Source organism: Chrysochloris asiatica, unplaced genomic scaffold (assembly GCF_000296735.1).
Source record: "Chrysochloris asiatica unplaced genomic scaffold, ChrAsi1.0 scaffold00100, whole genome shotgun sequence".
Classification (NCBI taxonomy): domain Eukaryota; kingdom Metazoa; phylum Chordata; class Mammalia; order Afrosoricida; family Chrysochloridae; genus Chrysochloris; species Chrysochloris asiatica.
Genome location: NW_006408618.1, coordinates 3,365,506 through 3,385,637, shown reverse-complemented (window position 1 = coordinate 3,385,637; position 20,132 = coordinate 3,365,506). Strand labels below are relative to the sequence as shown.

Here is a 20,132-nt window from a genome sequence, read left to right as displayed (position 1 = left end):
AAATGGGATGGGGGGGGGGGCTACAAAGGCAAGAAGGAAACCTAGAGCCAGGGGGCCTGGAGGAAAGCATAATCTCCAGTGAGTACTATCCAATCTGTCTAGGCGGAGCTGATGAAATGAAATGCAGATGGGTCTCTTGTGATACAACAGTGAATAATTGTTATCAGGACTGATTGTGAGGGTTCGAAATGTAAAGATAGATGTTTTATAGCAAAGAAGGGAGTGATTAACTTTCCAGTCTAGGATCGGAGGTCCCTAGGACCATCAACAGAGAAGAGCCAGAAGCGCGACCCTACCTAGAGAAGCAGTGATGCCTGAAATGGAGGCAGAGATGATGAGGTGGAGCGATGGGGCAGCTGGGGACTTTAGATCCAGAGAGGGAGAGTGACTATGTGCTGAAGACTGGGGGCAGGGGGAAGGGGTAGTATAGGGGGCAGGCTGGCAGGGTATACCCTTTGGTTGGTTGATGATGCATGGAGGGGATTGTAATCATGGCAATGAAACAATATACGATAGAATGAATGTAAAACTAATGTTCTCCCATGTAAACTATCATATAATTCACAATAAAACATTAAAAAAAAAAGTGCTGCATAAAACAGAAGAGATGCTATAAATCACAAAAGAACATTCAGACATTCCCCTTACCATGCAGATTACAGAGGTATTCTCGCATTTTCATGACCATCTGGGACCTCAGCCTCAGGTTATACTGCATTTGGAAACTACGCAAGTCTAAGTAGCGATACTGCAATCGAAGAGCCTCTGTTTTCTAAAAGAAATTTAAAAAATTTTATGTTTAAATACTTTTATTGGGTAGCTTAAAGATATTGTTAGACAGAGTTTGAATTTTCAACAATAGCTCTGTCACTAGCTTACACCACTGTCAAGCAGCCCACCAGCTTGCTGTTTCCATTTGTGTAAACATCACCATCCTACAACTTCGAAATTTGTCAATTTTGTGTTTTTTAAAAAACAATTTCAGTATTATTAACATCACCCTGAACTGATTGACATTTGCCTACCTTATTAACCATTTTCCATCTATTTAGGCCTATAGTTAATGTTTACAGCAGGTATATTCTCCTCTGCGGCCCAGTAAGAACAACTATGAGAAACATGGTGAGAAGGTTTGCTTGTTTTCTAGGCCTTAGAGTCCAGCTAGCCCAGTTTGTGTTGAGAACTTGTTTTTCTTTCTTTTTTTGGAAGGGTGTATGGAAAGTATGAGAAGGCAGTTACGAATTCGGGCTACTGTTAGGTCTAGAATAAGTTGAGGATTTCATTTAGTGTTAGGGCTATGGTCAGGACTAGGGTAAATGGGATCCTGGTGTGGTGCTGTAGAATAAGCATTTGATTGCTAATCACAAAGTTCGTAGTTCAAACCTACCTGCTGCTCCTAGGAAACCCTATCTATATAGAGTCTCTAAAGTCAGAATTGACTCCATGGCACTTAACAACAACAGGGTTAATGTTGGGATAGCAAGGCTTGGTCTAGTATTAGGGTTACAGCTAGGTTTATTTTTATTTATTTATTTATTTTCTTGAAACCTACTTGTTTTCCTCTTCATTTGGAAGTTTTGTAACTACATTATCCCTTTATACTATATATGCTTTTTGTTGTTGTTGCAACTGGTATCTGGTTCTGTATTTTCAGTCTTATGGGTTTGTTTTATTTTTAATACTTCTATATCTGGGTTAACTTCTGGGTGATATTATAACATATTCTACTCTGAGGTTGTTGTCTGCTGTTTTTGGTTCTCTTTCCAAAGAACTCCTTTTAGTTTATTTGAAAATGTCCTAATTTTGCCATCATATTTGATGGACACTTTTGCTGGGTATGATTCTTATTTGGCAATATTGTTTCTTTCAGAGTATACATATATATTTGCCTATAAGATTTCTACCGAGAAATCAGAGATTAATATTTACTTCTCCTTTGTAAGTAACTTTTTGTTTTTCCCAAGCTGCTCTCAGGACTTTCCCCTTGTCTTTTGTTTTGAAGAGTTTGATTATAATATGGCTTGGTGATTTTCTTCTGGGGTCTATCCTGTTTGCAGCACATTCAACTTCTTGAAAAGTTATCTTCTCATCTTTTGTGATGACAAGAAAGTTTTCTTCCAATGACTCTTTGCTAAATCTTCCAATGAGTTCCAGTAGTTTTTTTGCTGAGTTTTTGGGGTTTTCTATGTATAGGATCATATCATATGCAAATAGAGAGTATTATTTCCTCTTTGCCAATTTGGATGCCTTTAATTTCCCTATCTTGCCATACAGCTCTGGCTAAGACTTCCAAAACAATATTGAGAAGGAGTGGTCACAAAAGGGATCCTTGTCTGGTTCCTGTTTGCAAAGGGAAGGCTCTCAGTTTCTCTCCATTGAGTGATGATGGCTGTTGTTTTTGTATATATGCTGTTAATTATGTTGAGGAATTTCCCTTCAATTCCTACTTTGTTGAGTGTTTTTATCAGGAATGGATGTTGGATTTTGTCAAATGCCTTGTCTGCATCAATTGATATGATCATGTGGTTCTTTTCCTTTTTCTTATTTATATGGTGGATTATATTGATTGTTTTTCTAATGTTGAACCATCCTTGCATCTCTGATTGGTCATGATGTATTGTTGAATTATGTTGGCTAGGATTTTGTTGAGAATTTTTACATCTATGTTCATGAGGGATATTGGTCTATAATTTTCTTTCTTAGTGACGTCCTTCCATGGTTTTGGTATGACGGTTATGCTTGCTTCACAGAATGTATTAGGAAGTTTTCCATCCTCTTCTATATTCTGGAATAATTTGAGTAGTATTGGTGACAGCTCTTTCTTGAATGTTTAGTAAAACTTACCAGTGAAGCCATCTGGACCTGGACTTTTTTTGGCTGGGAGTTCTTCCACTGACTCTTGAACAATTTTTTTCTTCTTGTTGTTCTGGAATTCCAACCACATGTAAATTATTTCTCTTGATAGTGTCCCATATAAATCTTAAGCCTTCTTTGGATTTTTAAATTCTTCTGATTATTCCTCTAGCAGATGAATATTGAGAGATTTGTCTTCAGCCTCAACAATTTGGCTTTCCATTGATTCAGCTCTACTTTTTTGCTCTTTCAACGTATTATCCATTTCTGAGGGTTTATTCAAGCTCTCTGTTTGTTATTTTTATAAGGTTTCCAATTCTTCATATTTTTTTTGTCCATTTGTTTCCTGAATTCATGTAAAGTTTTGTTTGTATTTTCCTTGATTTCATCCATAGTTTTCTTGATCGCTCTCTCAAGACACTGAAGGACCTAAATATCAATCTTTTAAATTCCTTATCAAGTAGTTCTGATACCATTTCTGTTATTAAATTTTCTGATTCTGTATTCTGGTTGCTTGTTGAGGCACTGTTTTGTTTCTTCATGTAAGCAGATACTGTTTTCTCCGAGACAATGTGGTGTCATATTGATATTTAATTGACGATTGCATGGTGATGTGTTCTCAGGTACTCATCACCTGTCTCCTGGTGAATAAATACGATAGAGACCAGAAGTGTGATTGCAGTTCTCTGTTCGCTGTTTGTGTGTAGTGTACTTCAGGGCAGGTTCAAACACCTCCAAAAGCAGGGGTGGTATGTCTAGTGCTTGACTGCTAGTAGAAGAGGGGCTTTGCAGGAGGGGGTGACACTGACTGCTGGGTAGGCAAGTGCAGGGACTAGCCATGTTCCTGTTACTGGGAGGACATAGCAACAAGGGAGAACAAAACCCCCTTGCTGCCAAAATCCAGTTGCATCCTGTATCTGCAGGTCACTGTATTAACAACTGTTTGCAAAGCTCAAGAAGGCTGCATGGCTCCAGGCCAGCTTATAGTTCCCCCAGGTTTTCCTTTCTTTTGCTGTTCCTCTTCTAATTCCTCTTCCAGTTGGCAATCAGTCCAGCTCTCTGTCCTATCCTCGGTGCTGAGGTTCCAGGATCACCGTCTGTGTGTGTTTCACCGGGTCTCCCATGTCTGTGTTGCAGTCAGTGTGCTCAGTACATCTGCCTACTCTACCATCTTGCCCCAGAACTCTATGTTTTAAGAACTTTTAAAAACACCTCTTTCTCCTAGAATCGGTTTTTTCTCTAACTGGATCTTCTCTTTCTGAGAGTTAATCTGGAGGGAAACGTACATTTCCTTTTCCTTTTCACAAGGTCAGTCCTGAAATGATCTTACTCTTTCTAATTAAGGATGAAATATAGGGCACTTAAATGTAAGGCAAGTGACTAAGCAAATAATATAAAAATCCCTTTATAGATGAGTTTACAAATTAGGCACATACAAGTCTACCACTGTGGCAAGGCTGAAAAGTCATCTGGGTGTACTTACCCAGTGCTGTCTAGTTTCATCTACCTGATAAAATGTGGCAAAGAACATCCTAAATTATAGCAGTCATATTTACAAGTTTGGGAAGACAAGGGTTGCTCTAAATGCACATTTTATTATTGTTGGAGATTTAAACTCAATCAGTATGTATTTGGCTATTCCCAAACTAGATACAAATTTCCTTTCAAAATGTGAAACAACAGCAACAAAAAAACTTGAACAATTTTAACACTCCAATTTTTAAGGACAGAAAAACATTTCAATCTGTCTGAAAATAATCTGAATGTTTATGAACGGCAAGTACTAATAAAATGCTTAATTTTGTAGAAGTTAAAATTTTCCTTTAAAATATCCTGAAAACACTTTAGTGGTAGTATTAACATTAGCTAAATACTATATTAATAATAGGATGGCACCTTCACAAAATCCTTAATTTCAAAGGGCAGCTTCTTGCAGGAATTCAGAAGCTCAGCTGTTTTAACTTTGATTTCAATTTCACCTGTTGCCATTTTCTATGAGAGAGAGAGATAGGGGAAGAAAGATACTTAAAAAAACAACAACAAAACACACAGAAAACACTCATCAGCACAATTAACCAGTGCAATTGGTATCCCACAAGTATTTATGTGCAGATGTAAAATATAAGGGTGCTTACTTATAGTGCATTAACTTCTAAAGCATGAATTGTCCACAATTTTGATATTCTTACATTTGTGGCTTATGTGCCCGTGCATATTTAGATAGGTGTCTGTTTGTAAGAGAAGGTTTTGAAACCTGTAGCTTCTTTCATCTAGAGAACTTAATAGAGCTTAATAGAACTTTAGTGCCTGGTTTCCAATAGGGGTTCAGTCTATGTTGTCTGAATGTGAACAGGCACTGAAAATGCACATGGATGAGATTTACAATTTCTAAATTACTAACTGGATTCTCTTGTCCTGGAGGTCGGGAAACGACTGTCCCAGACACTTGTACCACAGATTCCACAGGGGCTTCACATAAAATCTTCTTCACAGAAGCAGCTGACTACAAAATAACAGGAGGAGATTAGTTCTGACAATGAAATGAATTTACAGGCATCAGTAGTAACCGCAATCTATGGCTTAGACACATTTTAACATTCATGGATTAACTGCCATAAAAAGTGGGGCTGCCTCTGATGACTTTATACAGATTTGCAAATTGAATCCCTGTCTTGACCTCATGACACACAAAAAATTCAAGAGTTTTTAAATTGTTCCTTAAAGAAAAAGAAGGGGAAGAACGACTTTATACACCCAAGTCCAATACACCTGAAAGACAACTGTCTCTAGGATTAGTTTTTAGGGCAATTAAAACCAAGAGCAATAGCGGAGTCCAGAATAAAAGGAGTTCTCCTTGGTTAGCTATTTTCATATCTGGATCCTAATCCCTGAAAGACAGTTCATTGTTCTTAATTTATTTCAATTATTGGAGAGCTGACTAAATCCTATCTTTTGTAGGCATATAAGCATTTATAGAAACTACCACCATAGAAAACAGTTATCCAACAAGCAAGATGGGAGTTTTTTCTTTTTTAATTTCTAAAATAAATCAGTCAGGAACCCTAATGTGGTGCTATAGGATAAGTACTGGAGTGCGAACCACAAGGTCAGTGGTTTAAACCCACTAGCCATTCCTGGGAAACACTATACAAGGTTGCTATGAGTTGGAACCGACTTGATAGCGCACAGCAATACATAACCAAAGACATACCATTTCAACTATTCCTACAGGTACAATTTAGTGACATTGATTCAAGTTGTGATACCAATCTTGCTATCCATTTTCAAATTATCCAACCACCATTATCTTAAACTCACTGCCTCCTAAATTTCTAATCCAACCTTTTACGTTGCCATTGTCAATTTGATCTCTGCTAGATAATTCTTTTTTGTTATTGTTGCTGTTTACACAACAAAAAAAATTACACCAATTCAAGTTTCTATATGTACATTTCAATGGCTTTAATTACTTTCTTAAAGTTATGTAAACATTTTTACCCTCTTTTTTAAAGTTGTTCCTGCCCCATTAACAGAAACTCACTGTCCTGGAAAGTTCCTATCTAATCTTTTGAGTTTCTTTTGCTAATTTGATTCCACATACATAGTTCTTAAAAGAGCATAATGTTCAAGGTAGTTTTAAATTTTTTTCCCCCCACTAGCTAAGCTAAGCTAAGCTATTGTTTAGTTTTAGGAAGACTTCAAGAGACATTTTTGACTTCATATTTAAAGATTCTCTCAGGCCAATTGTTTAACAGGTCCATCTAGTTACCATGGCTCTAAAAAGTCTGGATTGCATGAGAATTTGAAGTTCTGTTCTATATTTTCCCCTTTTGATCAGGATTCTGCTATAGAATCTTTGATCAAAATGTTCAGTAATGGTAGCTGGGTACCATCCAGTGCTGGTCTCATGGCAAAGGAGGTAGTTGTTCATAGAGGTAAGTAGTCACACATTCCATTTCCTCCTCCTCCTCCTCTTGACTCCTCTTGTAATTCTGTTGCTCCATTGACCAGAGTCCCTTATCTAATTTTAACTGCATTTTTTTTTTTTTAGCAAAAAACACTTTCACATGGCTAACAATTCAAAGAAGTAAAAAATATATATACAGTGAACAGTTTATTTCTAGCTCCTCAGTTCACCTCCCCAGAGGTACCCACTGTTACAAGACTTATGTATCCATCCAAGGATATTTTATAACATACATAAGTAAAAACACACACATAATACATATATTCCTTTTTCTATCCCTCCCTATTTCACACAGATGCTTATACTCTAGATGTTTCTCTGTAACCTGCTTTTTTCATTTAATACTACACCTTGGATTTTTTACATATAAAGAGCATCTTTTTCTATGGCTGAGCAGTGTCCTGTTTTAAGGATATAGAATCTCTTATTGGAGGGCATGTAGGTTGTTTCTTTTTCCTATTACAAATAATCCTGCAATTACTAACCCTATATATGTCATTTTGCATCTGTGTAAATTTAGGTATAAAGTAATTGTAAGATGATTTACCAGTAGGGGAATGAATGGGCCAAAGGATATATGCATTTTTTTATTTTGATATTGCCAAATTGCCCTCCACAGAGCCCTAGGATTTATAATCCCTAGGAACGCACAAACATCTGTGTTCCCAAACGCAGCATGTTGCGAATCCAATATGTTAAATATAGTAACTTCGTAATTTTACTCACATTTCTCTACTTACTAGTTAGGCTGGACAAATTTTCATATGTCAACAAGTCATTTGTATTTTCTTTCCAATAAATTTTATGTTCTTACAACAACAACAACATCCTAAATTAATATTTCTACTGGGTCATTAGACCTTTTTCTATTGGTATCTGAAAAATTAAGCCTATTGCCTGAGATAAGAGTTGCATTTTCCCCCCAGTCTGACATTTGGTTTAAAAAAAAAAATTCATTTATTGAGAATATAAAGCAAAACAAACACAGATTCAACAGTTTCTAAATGTACAATTCAGTGATGCTGATTACATTCTTTCAGGGGTGCAAATATCCTTACCCCACTCCTTTCCTGATAGTTATTTGTCTTAAAATTGCTTATGGTAATTCTCATTAAAAATAAACTTTTGAGTTTAAAACCTGAAACATACTTAATCAAATACATTTAGCTTATTCTAGCCATAGCAGCAAGGAAATTTTCAGATAATAGCATAAAGCCTTTTATTACCTCATCCTGGGGAATGACAACTTGAACAAGCCCTTGGAAATCTCTCAGGACCAGGAATATGTTTTGCCTAGTTAATGAAGAAAATGAACATTTTAGGATAAAATCTTTAAGCCTGAAGTTAAATAGGCAAAATAAATTAAAAATCCATGTAATATTTCATGTTTCTTTGTTTGTAAATATATACTTTTTACTAGCTACATTCTACTTGTTATTTATGTAGCTTTAACAATGAAAAAAAAATTGTATTTTCATTTCAAACTGGACTGCTAACCACAAGGTTGGCAATTCAAACCTACTAGCTGCTCCTTAGGAGAAAGAGATGAGGCTTTCTGTTTCTGTAAAGATTTATAGCCTTGGAAACCTTAAATAGGGTTGTTATAAGTTGGAATTGATAGCAATGGGTTTAGTTTTAGTTTTATTTATTTGGTAAGTTAAGGGTTGGGCTGCTAACTGAAAGGTCAGGGGTTTGAACTCACCATCTGCTCTGCAAGAGAAAGATGTAGCAGTCTGCTCCCTTAAAGATTTCAGCCTAGGAAACCCTATCAGACAGTTCTACTTTGCCCTTTTAGGAGCTCTGGCAGCGTAGTTGTTATGAATCGGGCTGCAAACTGCAAGATCAGCAGTTCGAAACTATCAGCTGCTCTGCGGGAGAAAGCCTCATCTTTCTGCTCCCGTAAAGATTTACAGCCTCGGAAACCCTGTTCACGGTTGCTATGGATTGGAACCAACTTGACGGCACTTAACAACAACAACAACAACAACTTTGACCTGTTGTCATTCTGGTATGATGCTGCAGGTTAATGTGCTGGATTGCAAAGTCGGTTTGAACCGCAAGCTCACCAGCTACTCCTCAGAAACACTATAGAGGGTCACTATGAGTTGAAACTGACTCGACGGTACTTAACAACAACAACCCTGTCCTGTTGGGTTACTAAGAGACAGAATTGAATTGATGGCAGTAGGTTTGGTTTGTTTGTTGGAACATGGCTTAATAATGTCATCCATAAGGAGCTCTGGTAGCGTAGTGGTTACGAATCGGGCTGCGAACCGCAAGGTCAGCAGTTCGAAACTACCAGCTGTTCCGCGGGAGAAAGATGAGGCATTCTGCTCCTGTAAAGATTTACAGCCTTGGAAATCCTGTACAGGGTCGCTATGAGTCAGTTCTGACTCCATGGCACATCACCACCACCACCTGTGTCATCCATATGACTTATTAATAAAAAGGCATATAGTTTTCATTTCCAATTTTCATTGGTTTAGGTCTTTACACGAAAATTTTATTAAATTTGGAAAGATTTCACATCAAAGAATACAAAGACAATATTTTAGGAATATTACTTTAGAAATATCTGATTGGTCATGTTTGATACATAGCAATGTAAGATCTTTTTTCTTACTGAAAAAAGATAAAATCTAAATTTCTTGAAGAGTTCCAACTACTAACTTAATATCTGTATAAATCATTAAAAGGCCCCAGAATTGGAAGATAGATTCCCCACTGAATAGTTTTCATCTTGTCTAGATGGGTCTGGTGAAAAGAGATCAGGATAAGATTCTTATGATTCAATAGTGAGTAACTGTTATCATGACTAATTGCATCTGTCACAACTATAAAGGTATAAGTTGTATAAAAAAACAGGGGAGTAGTTAATCTTACAGTCCAGAAACAGAGGACCTTAGGACCATCAAGGGAGAAGAGCACAAGCAGAAGGTGGGATCCTATCCAGAGAAGCAGAGACACCAGAGATGGAGGCAGAGATGGGGATATGGAGAGAGGGAGCAACTGAGGACTCTGGACTCATGGAAAGAGGGAGACTGGGTGCTAGCAGCCAGGAGGCAGGCTTGCAGATTGTGCCCTTTGGTTGTTTAAATGATTATATATTCCTGAGTGTCTTTGTGTACATCTACATCACCCCTCAAAAAAACCAACAACAAAGGGAATGGAAGCAAATACTGTTGTATTATGATGCACAGAGGATGTTGTAATCATTGCAATGAAATGATGGTGTAAAGCTGATGTTCTCCTCTATAAACTACCACTTAGTTAACAGTAAAAACTTAAAACAACAAAAAAAATGGCCCCAGATATCCCAACATTTCAGCATCCAGTCTACATTTCTCATATTGCCCTTAGCACCAAGAAGAGGTATAGAAAGCATCTTCAGATTCTAGGTTCAGGATATAGATAGGGTCACCAAATTTATTGGTCAAATATCCACCTATTTGGAACATATTCTTTATGAAGGCCACATAACCTATATATTGTAGATATATCTTCAATATGAATTAATGTACCATTCAGATATGTTCTGGAATATAGAAATTAATAAAAAGAAATGGGCTCTGTTCTTAAGGAATTACGACTTTTCGTATTTTTAGGCTTTTTCCTTACCTAAAATTATAACAAATGAAATCTGTTATTAGTTTAGCAGCTGGTTCACAGCATGATGGTTAATTCCCAAGTACTGGTTCCAGGAGGTATACAGCTTTAGTAAACCAGGCTATTGGTGCATAAAGGACCTCTCCCCACCCCAACTTTTAATTATGAATTGTGGTTTACAAAGCAGATCATTAGTTTCCTCAATGAGTGTAACCCCTTCAATGTAACGCATTTATCCCACTTCCTCCCTATGTTTCTTTTCCTCCTTTTCCAACCCTTTTGAACTTTCCTGAGGTAAATGCTGACCTTTTGATCTCTAATGGTTAACCATTCTATGGTGTGGACACCTCATATCTACCTATTGTTTGGTGGAAAACTGAGCCACAGGGGTGAGTGAGTTCAGTTCCAGACCTAACGGGTGACCAAGGGCCATAGTCTCGGGGTTCGACCGGGCTCTATATGACCAACAAGCCTGGTCTATTTGATCATATTTCGTTTTGGTTTACATTTCCTCCCACTATATCGAGTACCTTCTAATGTGATCCTTTTAAGAGCAGTTGTTTGTGGAAGTCAGACACCAACTAGTTCTTTTCATCTCATGGTCATGAAGACTCAGGGTCAATTAGTCCACTGGATTAATTATTTACAAGTGTCATCAATTTTAATCACTCATCTCTCCTCCTGACCAATAGTTCCTGTTTATAAACTTTATATTTTATTTTCTAATGTTTTATTTACATAGTTTACATGGGAGAACATTAGCTTTACATTCATCCTGTTGTATATCATTTCACTGTCATGGTTATAATTCCCTCCATGCATCGTCAACCAACCAAAGGGTATACCCTGCAAGCCTGCCCCGCAGTCATCAACACAAACACACAGTGTTTGCAAACTTTTAAGACCCCGGTTGTTCCTCACCTAAGAAGGATATAACAATGTCTTTGCAGACTGTGTTATGCCTATTAACCATCGCGCACCCTGAGACTATGGTTCTGAGCCCCCAGGTCCAGTGACTCCTAAAAGTCCATTTTTATACCTTTCAACAGATGTTACTGACGCTTACCAAAAGAGTGACATTGTTTTGGTCTTTCAATACAAAACAAACTGAAAATTCAATGAATTCTCAGAATTATAAAGGAATTTCAAGGCTGTTATTCTTTGGACTCATTTAAAATTGATAAAGATTTGAAATTACTTTGGAAGAACAGCCAACATGCAATCTTAATCTGCCTTAATTTACCGTCGGTACTGAATCCACCCACAAAGGGTAACTTCTTGGCCTAAGTGAGAAGTACGCAGCTCTCCACATGTGTTGGTCCGTCCAACAAAGCTGTTGAAATCTAAGGAAAAAAGAAAAAGAAAAAACTCAACTGTAAATTGCTTAAACATAAAGACTCAGATCACAACATTTTAGTTATTTCACACCAGTGGATGAAATTTACAGATTATTTGATTTGTCTATTATTAAATTTACTTACAAATGTCTCAAAAGCCAAGTGAATTATTTTCTTTATGTAAATTTTTGCTGTTAGAAATTTTAAATTTTGGGGGATTCTTCTGGCATTTGCATTGACCTAAGATCCTAAAAGCTCAATTCTTTAAGATTGCACATTCCTACTCCAAATGAAATGTGATTTTAGGAATTACTGCAGAATTTTGATGGTGTAGAAAATATGTACCTACAGTATGAGTCTAGTGTCAAACAAGGAATCCTGGTGTGGCACTGTAGGATAAGCACTGGACCACAAGGGCAGTTAGAATTGTAAGGTCAATGGTTCAAAATTAACAGCCACTCCGAAACCGTATACAGGCTCTCTATGAGTGGGAACTGACTCCACGGCACTTAACAACAACAACAATGTCAAACACCCAGTAAAAAAGTATTGTATTATAAGTATTCTCAAGTGTGAAAGAATTACTTAGGCTTCTTATGAGTAGCATCAGGAGCCTTGATAGCATAGTGGGTTACACATTGGGCTGCTACCTGCAAGGTCAGTAATTGGGAGTCCACCAGGTGCTCTGAAAGATGAAGCTTTCTGCTTTTTTAAAGATTTATAGACTCAGAGTCTATAGGAGGTCGCTATTAGTGGGAAGGGCTCCACAGCACACCACCTCCACAATTAACATCAGGAGTCCTGGTGTGGTGCTGCAGCACAAGTGCTGGACTGCTAACTGTACAGTGGTGGTTCAAACTCACCAGCCACTTCTCCGAAATACTATACAGGGTCACTGAGTGGAACTGACTCAACAGCATTTAACAGCATTAGAATTAAGGAGACTGGGTGGCACAATGAGTAAGCACCTATCTGCAAACCGAAAGTAACCACCTACAACAGCTCTGTTGGTAATTTGTTCTTGTAAGGGTTACAGTTTTTGGAAACCCTATGGGGTAGTTCTAGTATATCTTACAGGGTCATTATGAGTGGTGATCCACTTGATGGCACACAACAACAGTACTAGTAGCATCAACATAAAAACAGAGTATCCCATCAATACGGTTTATCTTCTTGGGGCCTTTTCAAGGGAAAAAACTGCATCATAAAGAATTAGGCAAGTGAATGATCTGTTACTACACACAAGGATAAGACTCCGGGTGATGGGTGATTGAAAAGGAGCACTCTGGAAGTGTTGTTCAGAGATCTTCAGTATTTTCACCTGGAATTCTCCTCTGTGGACTCAGCACCAGACTTCTGGGGAAAGAACACCAGATGGGCTGGACGATGTGTCCAGTGGGTCTAGATAAACCCTTGTACAGTCGACTTAGCCCACAGCGGAACATTTTGGAGAGACACAGTGTCAAGAGACGTTCACGAATCCCACGCTGCTGTTGTTGGTCAAAAGTCAGTTTTGGTAATACACAGAATTCCCTTAAGATTCTAAAAGTTGCCACTCAGCGTCTCAGTATTTCAGCCCTCCTTTGCTCAATATTCAAGCACATGTCTCTAGATACTAGAAAATAAGTCTGTAAGGTCTTTGGTATCCTTCGGGAAGTGGGTAAGACAAAGACCTTTCCCCCCGCCCCCCCGTCTCAGTGCATCAATTTCAACTAGTAACAAACCAGGCTGCTGCCAGAAGGGAGGCAGAATGATTGCACCGTGCAGCGCAAGGCGGATGCCCGCGACAGTGCAGAGGAGGAGGGGAAGTCGGTCACCAGGCGCATGTCCTTCACTTCCTTCCACAAGAGTTTCGAGATAGAACCGGAAAACAGCGAGGAATCTGGCCTTGCGTTCAAATCTCCCAGATTTGGCAGCAGACCGCGGGTGTTCTGTAAGAGGTAGGCGAGCAAACCAAAACGTTAAGTCCCAGTGTCGAACACCACTACCCTAGAGGAACTAAGCGCCTCTCACTCCGCCTAGCTAGTGCCTAGGATTACGCTGTCAACCAATCAGGTCGGGGGTGTTGCTGCCATGCTTACTACGGGCGGAAATCATGGGTGAGAACATCACATCGAGGAAACAAGGGCTGGAGGGAAACAGAGATGTGGACGATAACGTTTACTTAGGCTACTTGGCCTTGCCCTTAATTAAGATGGTGACATTATTTGCTTCATATGACTTGAAATAGACTGAGGAAGCGTGCTACGTTTGACCGCAGAGCGAGTCGGGATGCGATTTTAAACGGAGGTGGAAGTGGCGGTTGAGGATTGCATTCCCGGTTCTGAACGGCGGGATCTGAAGGCTGGCCTTAGTCCCAAAAAAGTCCAGGAGGAGAGGGACGAGTTGGGACACACTGCCCTTTGCCTTCTCCCCTCATCGGGAAGTAGGAGTAAGGGTCGCTTCCCCAAGAGTGAGGGTCGCAGAAACTGGGTGGCGGAAGTACCGTTCCCGGGAGAAGTCGGCTGGCCTCTCTTCGAGGGAGCAGAGGTCTCCTTAACTGAGTGTGTCTATGTCTCGTGAGTCCATTTGTTTTGATGCGAGATGGCACTTGGAATGCCGGCTTTTCTCCGAGTTTTTTCTTAGTTATCAGTTTGGCGGCTTTTTTACTTCAAGGAATTTTAGCCTCGACGGATTTTTGGATCCAGACGGAAGAATGATTTGTGAAGCCGGAATGCGAGACAGAGTCATCACTGCATTATATTGGTAAGGTCCTTTGTATTGGTCCACGGCTAGGTGTAAACTTGACATTTTGCCCTAGTGCGTGGTCATTCTATTTACGATGCTTGTGTGTGTTTAGACGTGTTACTCATTTGCTACATGCTTAGCACTTGGCTAAACATTGGCATCGGGGCGATAGAATTTAGTAATTGGTTGCAATGCAGAAAAGGAATTTAAGTCAGGGTCCCTTCTTTCTAGAACCTGTCGCAAGAAAAATAGCTAAGTTTCATTTGTGTGTTGTGAACTACAAATGCAAGAGGGATAGGTGGGAGACCTAGATCCCTGGAGACTTGAGAGTTTCTCCTGAAGAGATGGAACCTGCAGAGTGGATAAGATTTGGTCAGATAAAGTGAAGTGATGTTGTTGTGCTTTCAAGTGCCTTAGAGTCAGTTTTGACGCATGCAGGTGCGAAGATTTTAAGATACAAGATGTAGAAATCATGTGTAGAATGAGTGCTTTTAAAAATATGTTGTTGTTGTTGTTATGTGCCGTGGAGTCGGTTCCGACTCATAGCGACCCTGTACAGGGTTTCCGAGGCTGTAAATCTTTACGGGAGCAGAAAGCCTCATCTTTCTCCCGCAGAACAGCTGGTAGTTTCGAACTGCTGACCTTGCGGTTCACAGCCCGATTTGTAACCACTAAGCTACCAAAGCGCCTTTAAATATGTAGAATGTGTGATTTTGGTATCTGGGGTGGGCACCCCACTATTGGAATTGTAGAAAGACAAGGATTCAGCAAATTAATCAGAAAAAAACTGAGGAGAAACATCTCCCCTACCTCCAAGTTTTTTTGTACTGTGGTGGCTTGTGATTCTGAGGGCTATGCCATGGGTATTTTAAATACCAGCAGGGTCACCCATGGTGGACAGGTTTCAGATGAGCTTCCAGACAAAGACAGACTAGGAAGAAGGAGTGACAAACTAGTTCCAAATATTGTCACTGAAAACCTTATGAACAGCAGAGAAACACTGTCCGATATAGTGCTGGAAAATGAGCCCCTCAGGTTGGAAGGCACTCAAAAGGTGACTGGGGAAAAGCTGCCTCCTCAGAGGAGAGTAGACCATGATGACATGCATGGAGTACAATTGTGAGGTTGGCCCAGGACCCGGCAGTGTTTTGTGCTGTTGTGCATAGGGTTGGTATGAGTCGATATCGACTTGATGGCACCTAACAACAACAATCCCCAAGTGAATGTCAGAAAAACAATGAAGCAGAAAGTTTAGAAGAATAAGAATGAACAAGCTTGAATCAAGTATTTGGCTGTGGTTGATAGGTTTTGTTTAGGTGTTTTTTGAATTTTAATTTTGTTTAGCAAAAAGGTTAGTATCTTTAAAAATACAGTTTCTTCTTTTGAAAATGGTATAAATTTCATTGATCAAAATGGTATTTCTCACCTTTCTCAAATTGAAGACTGCTGGGTGAGGGAATAAAAGCAGTGCTGTATTAAGTTGCCTTCACCCTGGATTCAGTACCACTCCTACCACACTTTGTGAAATACTCTAGATGCTTAATCAGATAAAGCCGTGACACTGTAGGAAAAGCCTGATGTGTTGTTCACTTTAAGAAAAGTTTGCTCCCTATTGGGGTGTCTTTGCTTCCTCGAGCTTCATGAACTCAAACAGAAACAAGATGATGGCCGGGAAAGTTGAGGCGTTTTTAATAATCCCAACTCTGCAAACAGACAGCTTCCGACCGCCACAATGCAATGAGATGGGGATGGGAAGAGTACCAGGTTACATCTTGACTAGGGATGCTGTAGACCCTGGAGTCTTGTGTAGAAGGCGTCTAGCAACCGTGGGCGGGCAGCAGGGCTGTTCTTGTAGCCTGGTGTGTGCTGTATGTGTAGTTGTCCTTGCCGTTCTTTTGGTTGTAGGTGGTGGCTCCTGAAACAGGGCTTGTCCGTAGCATGTGGGTGACCTCTCGTGCACTGGTGGGGACATCTGGATGTCCTGATGGAGCACCGGTAGCAGTTCTAGAGGGTGGGCCTTCTGCCGCACAACATCCCTATTAACCCTTCCCCCTAAGTCACCAAGAGTTTCTTAACAGAGATAGAGATGTATACAAAAAAGAGATTGTTAAAGGTTTTCAGTCAAATACTTATTAGTTAGTGGAAGCTATAGTTGTTCACCACATTTCCAGGAGATTGGTCTCAGTAGGAATGAGATTGTCACTGGAAAATTAGGTTCATAACCGAGGGCAAAACGCCAATAGCACACACACTCCTAGGTAGGGTAGAAGAGAGTTTATTTGGGGTGACACCAATGAGGAATCAGGCAGAGTCGTTGTCTGCTAACCTTGGATTCTTATAGAGAGCTTAGAGTACAGTGTTTTTACATTTTTACAATTTACAGTTGTTTTTTAAAGTTAACAGTCATGTCTACATATTCCATTTCCAAGCACAAAAGTATTTTGATTTGTGAGAGGAACAAGGAAGGGGCTTGTTCAATTAGCTCCAAAATTTCTATTTTATATATACAAAAATTTCCACTGCAGCTTGAAGTTTTATCTTTAGCATAGGGGAGGCCATGACAACTCAGGTGAATCCAGTTCTTCAAGGCTAACCTTTTAGAATGTTACATGTTAGAAGCTAGCATCCTCAGCTCCTGGGCCTGGGGATTTTATCTTAATGAACTGTATGCAAAGAGCCATCAGGATGAATTTTATTTAAGGAAAAAAAAAATTTTAGTTGAAGGAGTACTAGAATATGCTTGGGAGTGGAAGAAAACAGTGCTACTGAGTAGAGATTAGAAATGATAGAGAGTTGAAATAAACATAGGAGATAAGATGACATTTAAGAGAGCTGGGAAGAATGACCAGAATCCAGAATGTTGGTAAATGAATTGGCTATAGAAAGCAAATAAGAATTTCTTTATGATTGAAAAAAAAAGGGATAATATATTCAGAGAAGAACTATAACTTGATTATTGTTGTTGTTAAGTGCCATTGAGTTGGTTCTGACCCACAGCAACCCTGTATAGAATTTCCAAGGAGCAGCTGATGAGCTTGAACTTCCGACTACGCAGTTCAGATGACTTTGCAGTCTGGTGTGTTAACCCACAGTGCCATACCAGGACTCTTGATTATTGTTGTTGTTGTTGTTGCTAAGTGTCATCGAGTCAGTTCCAAACCATAGTGACCCTGTACAGGGTTTCCGAGGAGCAACTGGTGAGCTTGAACCACCGACATTGCAGTTCAAAGCAATTTCGCAGTCCAGCGCATTAACCCACACCAGGACTTGATTATTAGGTTGGGCAAAATTACAGTCTTGAATCAGGAGTGAGAGGTATGTTTTTGTTAGGTGCCGTTGAGTCAGTTCTGATTCATAGTGACCCTATGTATAACAAAACAAAACGCTGCCCAGTCCTGTGCCATCCTCACAGTTGTTACATTTGGACCCATTGCTACTGCCACTGTGCCGGTCCGTCTTGTTGGGAGTCCTTCTTTTTTTGCTGGTCCTCCATTTTTCCAAGGACTAGTCCCTTCTGATACCATGTCCATAGTATGAGAGAAGTCTCATCATCCTGGCTTCTAAGGAGCATTCAGGCTGTACTTCTTCCAACTCAGGTTGGTTTGTTCTTCTGGAAGTCTGTCGCTGAACTGCAAAGTCAACTTGACTGCAGGGTTGGTATTTCAAGCTTACCACCTGCTCCCCAGAAACCCTATGCAGGGTCGCTGTGGATTAGAATTAACTTTAAGTCACTTACCAACAACAACAGCACACCATAATACAAATGCATCGATTCTTCTATAGTCTTACTTATTCATTGTCTAACTTTCACATGCATATGAAGTGATTGAAAATACCATTGTATTTGTCGTTAAGTGCTTTTGATCAATTCTGACTCATAGCTACCCAGCATAGGGTTTCTGAGGAGAGGCTGTGGGTTTGAACCCCAACCCTGGGGTTAGCAGTGCAGTGCTTATCCTATGGCACCACACTAGGACTCCACCATGGTATATTGGTGGTGGTAGTTGTGTGCCATGGAGTTGTTTCCAACTCATAGGACCCTGTACAGGGTTTCTGAGGTTTCATCTTTCTGGGAAGAAAGATGATGCTTTCTGCTCCTGTAAAGACTTACAGCCTTGGAAACCCTACGCAGTGTCACTATGAATCAGAACTGACTCCGCGGTGGCATATCACCACCGGCACCAGAAGCGGAAAAGGGGATCTCCTAACCATCACACAAATAAAGCCAGGAGTGGTGCTTGTCCTTTAGACCCAAGAGCCCGCACAGAACCTTTCTGCCATTCTTGCAGGCTTACCTTTTTCTTTGCCTTGAAGTTGATCCCTATTAAAAGTCCATGTGACAAATGGAATCAGACTAAGTTCAAATACACACTCTTCCTATGAATTGTATGACTGAAAAGTTAAGGAACTCTGGTAGCATAGTGGTTAAAGCACTCAGCTGCTGCCTGAAAGGTCAGGTTGGTGATTCAGACTGCTCTAGGAGGATAATGCGGTAGTCTTCTGTAAAGATTACAGACTTGGGAGCCCTATGGAGTTAGCCCTGCCCTTACAGTGTTGTTGTTGTTAAGTGCCGTCGAGTCGGTTCCGACCCATAGTGACCCTGAACAGGGTTTCTGAGGTTGTAAATCTTTACGGGAGTAGAAAGCTTTATCTTTTTCTCCTGTGGAGCAGCTGGTAGTTTTGAACTGCTGACGTTGCAGTTCACAGCCCGATTCGTAACCACTATGCTACCAGAGTTCCTTGCCCTTAATGTGTTGTGAGGGGTCAAAATCTACTCACCGGCAGTGGGTTTGAATTTTGAATTACTTCTCTGTCTTCCCATCTGTCAACTGTTGTTGTTGTTAAGTGCTTGTTGAGTTGGTTCTGACTCATAGTAACCCTGTATAGGGTTTCCGAGGAGCGGCTGGTGAGTTTGAACCACCAAACTTTCAATTGAAACTGACCTTCCAGTTGAGTGCTTATCCTATACACAAAATCTGGTGTATGGCAGGCCTTACATACCCAGCAGATGAGTTTAGATGACCCAATTACCCTTAGATACAGAGATCTCCTGTTGCAGTAGTAAGAAATGGCCTATTGGCAAGGATTTAAAGGGAACTATATTTGGGAATGGGTGAGAGACTGAGGAAAAATTCAAAAGAATGTGCTTAGAGGTGAGGGACTACCTCTGTGAGTTTAAGTTAAATGAGTAGCAAATTGACAGAAAAGTTTGAAAATGGATCAGCTAGGTTTGGGCAGCTTTTTGTTATGATTGTGTATGAGGTCACCATGAGCTAGGTGTCAATTCAGCATCAGCTAGCAAGATCTACTTCTGAAAGAAGAAGGAAGGGAAGGAATCTAGTGTAATTTTGACTATAAGATACTCCTGAAAATGACTGCAGCAAATGAGAAACACAAAACTTGGTTGACAGTTCAAACTGGGTGGCAGGGAGCAGGGGAGAAAAAGAATTATTCCTCTATAGCGAGGAGAGGAATCAGTGAAACTGAGCATGAAATAACTCTTTAGTGTTTAGAGTTCTGTTGCAGACCGTGTAAGACTAGTCAGAGGTTCGAGGCCCTCTAGGGCCGAGTGTAACAAATGAGGCCACTGGCAGTTAATAGCAAATTAATATTCAGGTATATTGTTGTTGTTGTTGTTAAGT

General features: G+C 39.8%; 1 protein-coding gene across 1 annotated transcript in view; it reads right to left on the bottom strand.

The window, feature by feature from the left end:
* DARS2 (aspartyl-tRNA synthetase 2, mitochondrial) overlaps positions 1-13,208 on the bottom strand; it is a 71,525-nt gene extending 58,317 nt beyond the window's left edge. Inside the window, exons 1-6 of the mRNA XM_006867056.1 lie at positions 13,085-13,208; positions 11,670-11,769; positions 8,047-8,113; positions 5,255-5,356; positions 4,750-4,845; positions 649-772 (exon numbers count right to left, since the gene is read on the bottom strand). Coding sequence (XP_006867118.1) covers positions 649-772; positions 4,750-4,845; positions 5,255-5,356; positions 8,047-8,113; positions 11,670-11,769; positions 13,085-13,208 — 613 coding nt within the window. The remainder of the gene's footprint in view (positions 1-648; positions 773-4,749; positions 4,846-5,254; positions 5,357-8,046; positions 8,114-11,669; positions 11,770-13,084) is intronic.
* Between the last annotated feature and the right edge of the window lie 6,924 nt (positions 13,209-20,132).